General features: G+C 51.5%; 1 protein-coding gene across 1 annotated transcript in view; it reads left to right on the forward strand.

The window, feature by feature from the left end:
* Positions 1-13,521, forward strand: part of SLIT3 (slit guidance ligand 3) — a 588,267-nt gene that overhangs the window by 556,159 nt on the left and 18,587 nt on the right. The window contains exons 29-32 of the mRNA XM_070517106.1: positions 2,177-2,270; positions 7,726-7,863; positions 9,412-9,652; positions 11,564-11,694. Of these exons, the coding sequence (XP_070373207.1) occupies positions 2,177-2,270; positions 7,726-7,863; positions 9,412-9,652; positions 11,564-11,694 (604 nt within the window). The remainder of the gene's footprint in view (positions 1-2,176; positions 2,271-7,725; positions 7,864-9,411; positions 9,653-11,563; positions 11,695-13,521) is intronic.

Here is a 13,521-nt window from a genome sequence, read left to right on the forward strand (position 1 = left end):
CACTACATATAATAACAACCCTCTTTGTGGACCTCCACAATACAAATTAATATATTAAAGGTCCTGAAAATTCCTGCTTTAAAGAAAGCCATTTAAGTTTGTTTAACCCAGCAGTGCTCAAACTTATTTGATTTCAAAACTTCCCTCCTACCCTGTCCCAGAACGCCATTACCAACCCATAGATCTTGTGTTGTGAGAAACATGCTGAAGGGAATACTAGCCTAAGGCAAAGATGAAAATGAGGACAGTGCAACCCAGGACTCCCACACTCCAGCCTCTTGGAACCTGGCTTTGATGTCAAGAATGAGATGGGAAGTGGGAAGACTCGGAAGGTGAATAGAAGCCGTCCTGAGGCCTGCAGAGAAGGCCCCCATTGCTCCTCGAGATCCTGTGCCTTTATTGGGCTTCTGGCCCAATAGCCAGGTACCCCTCAAGCACACTCTTGGGACTAAGAGAAAACCACTTATTCTGCTTAATCTTAGGCCTCCAGGGGTCCCAGAGAAGGTTTTGTCCTGGGAACAAGTGCAGGGAAATCTGCTAAGGGTCTACTTCCCTTATGCCCTACATCTTCCACCTTGCAAGAGTAGAGTTACAGCCAAGAGTTAAATTAGCAACAGGCAACACTTATTATGCATCTACAGTATACAGAGCACTGAATTAGCTACTAGAGATACCAAGAAGCCTAAGGTATGCCCTCAGCCCATAAGGGCATCTGGTCTACCTAAGATGAGCGGAATCATCATATAACGTTAGCCTTAAATCACTGGTCCAGAAGAATCTGCTCAGTGCCGGAAGAGAGAGAGTGAAAATCTCAGCAATTAAGAAGGAGAGGGCAAAGGGGCTCAAAATAGGCTTTGGGGCAGAGGAGGGGCTGGAACTGAATTTGCGGTGGGCAGTGGGTGGTGGGAGGGTGCTGAGGAAAGCTTACTGAGGTGGTGGGGACCCCATGGCTGTGTTTGCAGTTGATGGAGATGCACTTCTGATTAGTTACACTTTGTTCCTGAGAATGGAATGTCATGGTTTTCTGTGTCCCAGAAGATGTCACTAGTCCCACACAGACGCTTGTCTACCTCTCTGGGTCTCTCCAGGAGACGAGGAAGAGGAAGAGTGTCATAAAGAACACAATGTGCTCTGTGGTCTTGAGAAGCTAGTGGCAAAACAAGGAGGGGATAGGGGTCAGCTTGTCGCCACCACGGCAGGGAGCAGACTCCGCGGCTGTGTCTGCATTCATTTGTCCCCAGACGCCCTCAGGACCTTCCTCTGCCCTGTCCCCTCTCCCCTCTGCCCCTGCTCCCACCCCCAGCCCCAGTGAGAACCTCCACAGATAGAGGTTCTCCTCTCTCAGATCACGCTCCACCTCGCTTGACCGCGAGGAATTTAAGGAAACTCACAGCTCAGAGGTGCACCTGCCTCTGACCTCACCCCTGTCGTCCTGTCTCACCCCCGCATTCCCCAAACACATCTTCCAGCAGCGTGAGCTTTTCAGGGCTTATATGAAAGGGCCATCTCTGGGTTATTTATGACCCGTTAGGCATTTTGTGGCTTATGAATTTCAAAGGGAATGTATCCAGAGACCAGAGCTTCAAATTCCCTTCATATTTTCTTCTCTGAGAAAATCCAGGGGGCTTACTTATCTATGACAGGTGGACCCTGCTGCTAAGCCATGTCTGCTCCTTCAGGAAGCCTCTGGGCTTCCACACTTTACCCCTGTCATCGCCCTGACATCTGTGTTGTAATTGCCTGCTTGTTTGCAGATCTCCCCCACTAGGCTATAGGGGAGGACAGGACGGGGTCACTGTTGTGTCCTGGCATCTGGCACAGTGCCTACCACACAGGAGGTGCTCAATAAATGGGTGTAGAACGAAAAAACAAATAAGCATAGCCCAAGGTCAGGGGCTGGCATCCTGTGGTTTCAGCTGTGGCAGCCCCTAAATGATCAAGTGAAACAGCCAAATGATGGTGCTATGGCGGTACCCAGGAGACATCCTGGAATCTTCCCATTGTCACTGCTAGGGAAACCGAGGCAGAGGTACAGGAGAAAGGATACACCAAGAGAGCGAATGCTGAGTTCCTGATATCCACGCCCTCCTGACCGGGGGCTGGAGGTGTCTGACCTCCTGGCTGGGTATCCCCCCAGTACCCTCCCTGATGCCCGCGTTCTCTGCCCACCAACCAGGTGAGCTGTGCGATGAGGTGATTGACCACTGCGTGCCCGGGACGAACCTCTGTCAGCATGAGGCCAAGTGCATCTCGCTGGACAAAGGATTCAGGTAAGGCTTGGCTTCATGCCCCCAGCACAGGGTCCTGAGGACTCGGCCTCCGACAGTCTGGGTGTGACGTAGAGACTCTGGGGCGCTCTCCACATCCTCTCTTTCTCTCTGCCTGTTGCTTGTTCATTTTCACGTGCTTCTCTGTGTCTCTGACTGGTCATGGTCTAATTCTCTCAGTCAGTCTCTCGCTCTTTCCCTACTTGTGTGCCTCTGTCTCTCTGTGGGTGTCTCCAGGACACTCTCTCTCTCTCTCTGTGTCTGTCTGTAGACAGATAGAGAGAGATCCCCTCTTTCTCTTACCCCTCTCACTCCTCTCCCCCTCCCTCCCTCCCTCTCTCGCTCAGCATCTCTCTCCTTTCCAGAACTAGTGTCGTAGAGCCATCCCACTGAGGAAGCAGAGTCCAAAGGGTATTTGATCACCTCCCCGTGTGGAGCCTTCACAGCACTCTGCCCTCTGTGGTTCCAGCAAATTTGCCAGCTTATGCCCCTGAGTGTGTTGGGCAGCTGAGGAGGGGGTAGTGAGCTCTGACTGGTTCAGCAGCCACAGCCATTGGTGGAGCTGTCTCCATGGCAGGAAGCAGAGCCCATAGGAACTAGGGGAGCACGTGAGCAATTCTGAGGGTGGATGGAGAGGCCACCTCAGGAGAAGGCACCAGTTCCAGAGCCCCTGGGAAATCACTCCTGGGCTCTGTCCCCACCTCCGTTCTCCTCCCTCCTTCATGAAAGGTATGCTGTTGCCTCTTCTGGAAACAATCCTAAAACGCTTAAGTCCTGGGATTTTTCTGACATTGGTAGGGACATCCCACAACCCTGTGACCAAGAACACTCTCCCCTTCCCCAAAACTGCCTTCCACATGCAATTACCTCCCCCTCCTCCCCACAGGCTCTGTCCAACACTGGGGATGGGGGAGTTTCTAGCACCAAGGAGTCAGGGCTTGGGGAGCAGGCAGAAACTGAGCAGCTGGAGGGACCCCAGATGAGCCCTCAGCAAAGGCACCTGAAGTGACCCTACAGAGCCACCCTTAGACATGAGGGACGTGGGTCTGGAGTTCAATGCCTGTACTGACAAGTCTTTAAGGAGAATCCTGACCAGCCTTTCATCCAGTGACATCTCCAGCCTCTGGAGGACAGAAGCTCATGCTCTAGGTCCAGATGTCCAGGACCTGTCATCTCACTGAGTCTGTCCAGCTCTCGGTCATAAGGCAGGGAGTTCTCAGACTCTGGGTTTTTTGAGACTATGATTTGATACTGCGAAGCTTAGGACTTCATGGAAACCCAGGATCTTAGAAAACCTGAGACTAATGACATCACACAATCACAGAATCTTAGGCACTTAGAACTGGGGACTCTTAGATTCATAGAATTCCTAAAACTTGAACTTTTAAACTCTTGGAATCCTAGAATCTAAGAACTATGGGTTCCAGTTGTTGTCCCCAGCCCACCCATCAGTCCCTCAGATGCTCATGGGGTGAGTGCGGTGGGACTGCAAGAGGTTTTTGCATCCCTCCCTCTCACAGCCCTTGCGTGGATCTGGGGGAGGAAAATTTGACACAAAACAAATGTTTAGAAAAGAAGGAATTTCTGAGGCCCTTGATTCTGGCCCTGAGTGCTGCAGGGGGTTCTGGAGAGGGGCGAGAAGAACCTGCTGGAGCAGGGAGGGAAGGCCCCAACTTGCGGAGGTGGGAGGCGAGGTGAGCCTCAAAGGATGGGTGAATGTGGATGGGCTGCGAAAAGGAGGGAGGGCCCCACAGGCGGAGACCAGTCTAGAGCAGGTGAGGGTGAGAGGGTGCCATGAGCGTGTCTTTTTCTGTGTTCTTTCTGTTTTCACGTCCTAAGCCTACAAACAGCTCATCACCAAGGGAAACACAAGAGGTGCTTTAGGGCCTCTGGTTTTGCTGAGAACAGGGGAGCTTCCATCCTTGCATGCATGCCCCCTCATACAGATCCGCCTTATCTGCTGCTGCCTCCCTCTGAGATGTGCCAGGTGGGCGCTCAGGCAGTCGAGTCACCTGAGTTGATGAGGGTAAGGGATGCCTCCCAAGAACCCCCACTTTTCCCGCTCCAGAATTCGACTTCAGTTCAGGGCTGCTGTTTAACTGAAGGAAGAGCTTAAGGAAGAGGCAAAGGGGAGGGAAGAGAGGCGTTAAATGCAAACTGAAACCAAAGCAGAGCAGGCTGGACTCACAAGCACAGTGCTTTGGGTGTGCCTGAGAAGGGGCAGTGATGGGGACTGGGCCTCTGAGCTGTGACAGATGGGCATGATATCCACAGAGGGGGAGATCACTGGTACTCCAAGCTAGTGGACAGCAAGCCCAGAGGATGCTGGCCGGAAAGAGCACAGCGACTACGAAGACTGGTCAGAAGTGGTCCAGGGTGCAGGTCTGGGATTGGCACGCCAGGGAGTTAAGACCAGAGACTTAAAACGGGGCCAGAGATCACGATCCTCTGTTACTTGTCCCTCGAAACCTCACTCTGCTGTAACCAAGACCTCTTTAGTTCTAGGACAATAAAGAAAAGAAAGAAACCAATCTAGCTTTCAAAATCTTGAGAGAATATATTTATGCACAGTGTCTCCTAGAATCTTGAGGAGGTCTACAAGTCGGTTCAATAGTGTAGTGTTGGTTTTTTTTATTAAAATGCATTTAAATCAAAAATCCCTTCTCCCAGCGCAACATTTTATAATTTTATCCCCCTCCCATCACCATAACAACTCATATCCCAAGGCAGGCTACGTGACATTCACAAAAGAGACATGCAGTCAGTGCCACCTCTGCCCAAGTTCGCAGATGTTTATCCTTGGAGAGTTCCCTGTATGCTGTTCTAATGAGGCCTCAACTCAACAGGACAGGTAGCACTCTATCACTATCCGTTATACAAACACCAAAATAATACTGCCTGAAGCCCTGAAAATAATGGTGAACACTGTGCATAATCCCTGAAAATCATAATAACGAAAACAAAGACCACAGTGACTGATGTGCACTGAGAACTTATTCTGTCAAGCACAGTGCATCATCTCATTTAACGCTCAACAATCTTAGGATGTGGAAGCTTGTCCACTTTCTGCGTGGGGGCCAAGGCGCAGTGAGGTGAAGCGAGCTGCCGATGCGCACGTACACAGAAAGGGGTGGGACTGCGAGTCAGTCCAGGCCTGACTGGTTCCTTGGCTAAATCCAGAGACTCCTGATGTCCTGGCACCAAGGGTGTCACTTGGCTACCCCTCCCTTGTCCGGAATCAATAGGTCAGTTAAGTATCAGAATTGCACAAGCCTTACACTTTAGAAGAAAGATGAAGGCAAAAGGTTTGAAAACTATAGGGAATGCAGGTTATACCAGCAGATGCTTCTCTTTAGCAGATGAAGAAGCTGTGTAGATTCTTGATATTGGAAGTGAGGTCCATGAACCAGCAGCATCAGCATCACATGGGAGCTTATTAGGGATGCTAATTCTCGGCCCCATCCAAACTCCCTAAATCAGAAGCTGCACTTTAACAAGATCCCTGGGTGTTTTGTTTGAGAAGCGCTGGTATCGAGAGGGCTGTAGCATTGAAAAGAAGAAGGATGTAAACACATTTGCCTTCAGACCTCCACTGCTTAGCCTGCGAGTGAGCACAGCTTCCCTGTTCCTCATGAAGACCTCGTCAATAGCCTTGAACTCCATGCCTAAAAGGCTGGATTTTACCCTGTAAGTATTGAGCAGCTATTGGTGCCTTGGAGAAGCTCATACAGCTTGCCTTGCTCTGCAGGTACTTCTCAGAATTCAGGAGACGCAAATACAAATGTCTGCTGGTGCCAGGTTTAACACTAGCAGAGGTCTGGGCTGCAGTATGTTGAGCACGTGCCCCCAACAAAGGCATTCCTCATCTCTGTTTAAAAGACTTAGGGTGGAATGTGGGCTACGATGTGAAAGTTTACACCTGGTGCAGCAGTAAGCCACGTATTTCAAATTAACCCATCAAATAAGTAAGGTGAACAGGTCAGATCTTAGCAGATTTCACAGTTTTTGAATGCAGACCCAGGAAATCCTCAGATTCTAGAGCTCGTCCCTCTCCAGGAACACCCCACCCTCCGAGTGTCTTACCTAGCCATGAATCCACAGCACACACCATGCTCTGCCAAGCCCAACACTGCCAGGATTGACTTGTGATTCTAGCCTACTTCTCTCCACTCCTAAAGGGGGAAGAGTGAGGGGAGGGAGGAAGCAGGACCATCCTTTGTCCTGAAGTTTCTCTAGTCAGGCTCCTTTGTCCCATAAGTATTCAGTGGTCTTGCTTCCCTCTCCACCTCCTCCCTTGCTTCCCTGCCACCTTCCTCTCTGACTTGGACAGGCTGTGGTTATTATGTATACTCGGCCCAGTAGCATTCAGCTGGTGGGCCCAGAAGTGCACAGGCTCCAGGCCCTGCAGGAGGCAGAAGAGCGAGGAAGCGTGTGTGTTCGTATGTGCCTGTGGCTGTGCCTAAGCCCCTGTGAGTAATGTGGTACCTTGGGGTCTGTTTCTTGCTGGGACTTGGGGACAGTGTCACCCTAGACAGAGGAGCCCAGAGATGCATATCTCGGGCCCACACTGGGGAGGACAAGTTTCAGCCACAGCAGCTTTTCTGGCCGGGTCTAAACCTGGCCAGCAGGAACAGGGGCAGAGCTGCTGTCACTGTTGCTGCTTAGGGAAGGGTGGGCAGCATGCAGCCTTTATTAAGGAAGAGGGTTTCACCCTTCTTATCCCAGCCTGAATCTCTGGGAAAAAATGAACAAGCAATAAAAAGAATCAAAGGGAGTGTGAACAGCATGATTTCTTCATCATCATTATCATCACCTATGTATCATACTATTTACTCAATGTTTATCTAGTGCACTGCAGAGCCTATCACTTAATTTTTAAAACGACCGTAAGAGGTGGAGATATTTGTCATCAGTTGCATTTAAAGGTGGAGAAAGTAAAACAGAGAGGTAATGAGTGGCTGATACACTGAGAATGAGGTCTGACACACAGTAAATGTAAACGAAATTTCATATGCTATGAGGGCCTTGGGGATGTCACTTCCCTCTCAGAGCCCTAGCTTCCTCCTCGTAATGAAGGGGGCAGACCTCTGTCACAGGGAGCCAGGGGGTCTCAATGAGGCGCTCAGTGAAAGGTGCTTAGCACAGTACTGGCACAAAGGAGGACTACATTGAATGTCAATTCCATGTAGACAGTGGAAGATCCAAAATCTATGTGAGTCCCACCCTCTGCTCCTCGGCCTGGCTCCTGAAAATAAGACTCCCCCACGTGAAGCAGGCAAATATCAGCTTTCAGGGACCAAAGGCTGTGGATGGCCACTGAAACTGACTATGGGGCCAGACTCCTCAGAGCCCGTGAGACTTGAGGTGGACTTACGAACATGGGTAGATAGAGGAGAGAGGGGAGGCCACCTGGAAGCTGGCCGGGCCCAGGGAACAGCCTTGCTCTGCTGTGTTCCAGGTGCGAATGTCTCCCCGGCTACAGTGGGAAGCTCTGTGAGGTGGACAATGATGACTGCACAGCCCACAGGTGTCACCACGGGGCCCAGTGCATGGACGCGGTCAATGGCTACACGTGCATCTGCCCCCAGGGCTTCAGGTATGGCAGAGGGGCCCCTCAGGAAGGAGCCAGCCTGGGCCCAACACCAGGGGGTAGCGGGCCAGGGACTGGTGGGCTAAAGTGGCCAGGGCGGAGACCCAGGCCCAAGCAGCCCTAGCCCAGGGTCTGCATGGTGCCTTTATTCCCCACACCTTCTTTAGCTCTTCCAAGTCCCAAAGCAGTTGTCATTGACCCCATGTCATAGATGAGAAGAGCTACTCAGGACAAGCACACAGCAGGTGGACTGCAGGCCCAGCTCACATAATGTCAAACTTGGGCATGATTCCATCTAATGGAAGATGCCACCATCTTGGAGGCCAGCTTGCAGGGGAGGGGTAGCCACGTGGCCACACTGGCAGGAGTCTTCTTTCTAGGCTGGAGAACAAAAACATTATGGTGCCCCAATGGTAGAAAGTTGGAGGTGGATGGGAGGGTTTGGGGTCAGTCACTGGAATCAGTGAAGCCAAAAGAGAAAGGGGAGATGACAGGCACTGGCCAAGTGGTCTGGAGATGTCTGTGGGGTATGTGGAAGGAGGGGCTTGGGTTCCAGTTCTGGCTCTCACACTAAGTGGAAGGGAAGAGTGTGGGGGGACAGGAGGGGAGGCAGGGACCACACTTAAGGGGAGTCAGGCCGGTGGACAGTTCCATGTATGCCAATACTCATTGGATGGCATAAATCCAACTGTGCCAATGAGCCTTGGTTACAGACTCTGAGAATGTGAGTCTGGAAGGAACCATGAGTTCTCGAGGCCAGTGGTTCCAAATCCTGATCGAGACCATCTGCACCAGAAAATAAAAGTTCATGAGCCCCACTCCAGAGCTTCTGAATTAGGGGGCATGGGGAGAAGTGTCTGGGAATCTGCACTTTTAAAAATTGTTCTTAATTGTGGTAAAATACTTATAACATAAAATTTACCATCTGAAGCATTTTTAAGTGTACAGTTCACTGACATTAAGTACACTCACATTGTTGTGCAACCATCCATCTTCAGAACTCTTTCCATCTTGCAAGACCAAAACTCTGTACCCACTAAACAATAATTCCCTGTTCACCCCTCCCCTGGCAACAACCATTCTACTTTCTGTCTCTATGAATCTGACCACTCTTGATACTTGTATGAATGGAATCATACAGCATTTGTCCTTTTGTGTCTGGCTTATTTCACTTAGCATACTATCCTCCAGGTTCCTCCATGTCGTAGCGTGTGTCAGAACGTCCTTCCTTTTTAAAGCTGAATAATGTTCCATCGTATGTATATAGTACATCTTGTTTATCCTCTCGTCCGTGGATGGGTGAATCTACACTTTTAACAAACTCATCCCAGGCGATTCTGATGACACTGAAATTTGGGGACCTGCACCCTAGTCCAACCCCATTATTTTAAATGGGGAACTGAGGCTTAGAGAAGGAAGATGGCTTGCCCCAGTCAGTGAGAGGGCTGGAATTAGTCTCAGTTCCCATCTCACTCCTCCCTCTCTGCCGGCGGTTCTTTTGCCTAAATAACTGATTGTCTCTTCTCCCCCTGTTCCCCTCTACCCGCCTTCCAGCGGGCTCTTCTGTGAGCACCCCCCACCCATGGTCCTGCTGCAGACCAGCCCCTGTGACCAGTACGAGTGCCAGAACGGGGCCCAGTGCATCGTGGTGCAGCAGGAGCCCACCTGCCGCTGCCCCCCAGGCTTCGTGGGCCCGAGGTGCGAGAAGCTCATCACCGTCAACTTTGTGGGCAAGGACTCCTATGTGGAATTGGCCTCCGCCAAGGTCCGGCCCCAGGCCAACATCTCCCTGCAGGTGCGCCCCACCCCACCCAGCCCTTGGAAGGACCCCAACATGCCCACAAGCTCGGATTCTTTCGAGAACAGCTGGGATGCCCCAGATCACAGCAGTCCTGCCACCTCCCCTAAAGCATCATCAAGGACAACACTCAGCTTGGGGGGATCCTGACCAGCTCTGCACAGAGGGTTCTATGCACAACTCCTGCCTAGCTCTCACTGCAAGCAGTAGCCCCCACGTATAGCTCATTCATTCTTTTCTCTAGGAAATATGCGTTCAACCATTATATGTCGCACACTGTGCTGGCAATGGGGATTCACTGGTGGACAGGACAGGCAAAGCCTCTTGCCCAGGGCAGAGTGACAAGGACAGGGACAATGACAACCCTGGGTGTTGTGGGCTCACATAGGTGGGGCAGTGATCCCAGCCTGCTAGGAAGAATCAGGGAGGGCTCCCCAGAGGCAATGATAACTGAGCTGAGATCTGAAGGATAAGTAGGAGTTTCCTGGCAGAAGGGCAGAAGGGTGAGGGGCTGACAGAGCAGTCTAGCCTGAGAAATCAACATATGAAAAGGCCCAGAGGCACAAACAAGCGGGGCATTTTTCAAGAATGGAAAACCATTTAGTATGAAGCAAATTCTTTGCCAGCTAACTTCTTTTAGGTTCCTTACCTGTGGACCTAAGTGCCTTTATTCCAAACTGCATTTCTGGGTGACCTACATACTATTGGGGGGCAGGGGGAGAAGGGAAGGTGTATGATAGAGAAAGAGCAGGCCCCTGCCTATGGGCTTCCTGGGAAGGGGCAACCCAGCAGACATAGCTCCAGCGTGCAGGCCAGTTAGGGGCCCCCCCCTCCTTTTGGCTATAGCTGCACAAGCCCAAGCTTATGGAGAGAATGTTCGTTGGACAAAGATCTCTTGAGCGCCCATGCCAGGCGCCTTTCTCGGCACTGGGGTTTCAGAAATGCACAACAAGTTCAGCCTGCCTCACCTCGTGGAGCCTGCAGTCCAGTGGGCAGGCCTCTGAGATGCGGGTTGACCCCGGGCACAAGCAAGAAGGAAGCTCTCACTGCCCTCACCCCTCCTGGGTTCTCCTCATTGCCCTCCTGCCTTCCTCACTCGGTCCCACTCACCCAGGGACCCAAACATTGGGTCCATCTAGCCAGAGCAGCACTCGGTGCCCCAGATGCCCAGATGTCCTATCAAACCACCTCCCCCACGTGCCGCTCCTCCAGGCTGCTCTTGTGCCGGGCAGGGAGCCGACAGCCCAGTCAGAGAAGCCCGTCCCTGCAGCCAGGTGTCTTGCAGAAGGTGCCCTCAGGGCAGGACCTTCTGAAACCAGTAGTTCTCAGCCTGTGCAGCACATTAGAATCACCTGGAGAACTTCTAAAATTGTCTTTGCCTGGGTCCCAGCCCCCAGAGATTTGTGTGTAATTGATTTGGGGTAAAGCCCAGACACTGGTGTTTTTAAAAATTCCCTAGATGACTCTTAATACAGTGCCTGCTTCATAGTAAACATTGAATTAAGTGGCATCGTTAGCATTTTGTTTATAATTATTATTATACTTTATACAGAAAGACCAAGGCCCTGAGAGGGGCAGGGAGTTGGGTAGGATCACGTTGTATGCCAGCGGGAGAGGCTAGACGAGAGCTTGGGGCTCCTGACGTGTATATATATATAAACAGAGTGGCACATGGTGGGTCCTCGATAATTATTTATTGAATTGAATCGCTCAATAAGCATTTGCTGGAGTATAAGTATCGGCCTTCCTTCTGGGAACTTACAGACTAACTGGAGGAGGAAATATGGGCATGCATTCAGATCTGGGGTTCCTTCAGAAGATGCCACCTGGAAGAGGGCTCTGAGATGGGGACGGGGAGGTTAGGCCTCAGGGGAGCCCTAACCCACACGCCCTGGCCACTCTCTCCAGGTGGCCACTGACAAGGACAACGGCATCCTTCTCTACAAGGGAGACAATGACCCCCTGGCGCTGGAGCTGTACCAGGGCCACGTGAGGCTCGTCTACGACAGCCTGAGCTCTCCGCCAACCACGGTGTACAGGTAAGGACCACAGTCCCTCCCACCACTGCAGGTGCCCCCGCATCTTCCCACCTGCCTGCAGCCCTGCGAGAAGATGCCGGTGGCCACTCTGATGCTTCTTCTCCCCAGGCACCCGCCCCCCAGCCACCACACACACACACACACTTTCCCCTCATAGGAGTGGCAGGTGGGAGGGAAAAAGGCAGTGTTGTAGGAAGAGGCGTGAGAGGAAGGCAGACCCGGAGCGGGAGATGACACCTCATTACCATAAGATAAATGGCCAGCTGGCTACCATGCAGGAGCCGTGTGCTCCAATGGGGATGAGGCTGCTTAATGAGATGCCCTTTGCAAAATGTCATCCTAATCTTTTATTAGTTTAAGAAAGAAAACAGGGGGAGATCAGTATGAAACTCAAGGGGAGGAAATTCCAGGGCACTGGGGGAGCAGGACTGCTTTGTAAGTGACTTTCAGACTGTTCTGAAGGACAGTTTTTCCTAAACTTCAGTCTTGCCAACAATCACCGTGAATTTTACATTGTCACTATGTCAGCTGTACTGTTACTTAACACGCCACCTTACAGCAGCTTTAAATCTGCTCGCTGTTTAAATTTAGCTTCATCTTAAGTAATATCATCTGTGAAATCACAGATATGCTAGTTCGATATGTTAGATTTTTTTCTACTTCTCAGTAAACTAAGTACTAAGCTATTAAAATAAAAAACCACTTTAGTTATGAATGTTTTTGCAATAGTTATAAAAATAACTATTAAAGTGAGAAATGTTTGTCTGGGTTACACCCAAAATCACATAAAACCACCGGTGGAAGGAGAGTCATTCCCTGGGGACAGCAGAGCAGGTGAGAGACCCACGTCCCGAGACCGGCCTTTTGCATCTGGAAGCACGAGCACATTTGGTAGGAGCTGACGAAGAGCAGCAATTTTCAGACTTTCTTCCCCCAGTGACTAAATGCTTTCTTCAATTGAAACTTCCTGTTGACCTCAGGAATATTAAATACGAAGAGGCAAAACCGCCCTGCAGGGCTGGAGGGAGCAAAGTTCCCCCTTCACACAGGCTCTGGTGACGGCCCCCAGCATTCCTCCAGCAAGCCCAGGTGAAGACCAGTGGTTCTGGAAGTCTGGGCCCAGAGCAGCAGTGCCCAGGAACTTGTCAGAAAAGCACATTTTCAGACCCCTCCCTGAGCTTACTGACAAGCCCTGGGGGTCGGGCCCTGCCATCTAGTCTAAGGAGCCTCCAGGGGCCTCTGAGGCCCAAGTCTGAGAAGTGCTGGTTTACACTCGAAGCCTTCCTGGAGAAGGACCTATTTGTGGTGGGTCTTGAAGAAGGGGCAGAATGTATGTGGGCAGGGAGAGCAGCAGTGACAAGCCTCAGGGACAATGATACGGCATCGACCCGAGCAGAAGGCTCATGGCGGATGGTGGGTGGAGTGAAGACCAGCCAGGTCTGGACGGGCGGGTGCAATGGACTCCAGGAGAGCGAGCTCATCCAGGTTGTCTCCATGCTCCTGGGAGTCAGGGCCTCCTAACGTCTATGTTCCTGGAGCCGCTGGTCATGGGCAAAGTGGAAGGGAGAGAGTCCGGGGGCAGGGCCAGGGCAGCCTGACACAAAGCGTGTGGTGTCAGACACACCTGGGTTTGAACAAGTTATTCAACCTCTTGCCTCAGTGTCCTCCCCTGTGTACTGCGGATGGTAGCAGGATGCAGCTCGGGGGTGGCTGTTGAGGGTGGGGGTTGAGAAAGTGCTTGGCAGATTGATCCTTTGCAAGGGCCTGTGGAGGACAGAAGGCGAAGCCAGGCTTCCGGAGCAGTGGGGACCACAGCGCAGAGCCCCG

The sequence above is a fragment of the Equus asinus genome, chromosome 9 (assembly GCF_041296235.1).
Source record: "Equus asinus isolate D_3611 breed Donkey chromosome 9, EquAss-T2T_v2, whole genome shotgun sequence".
Classification (NCBI taxonomy): domain Eukaryota; kingdom Metazoa; phylum Chordata; class Mammalia; order Perissodactyla; family Equidae; genus Equus; species Equus asinus.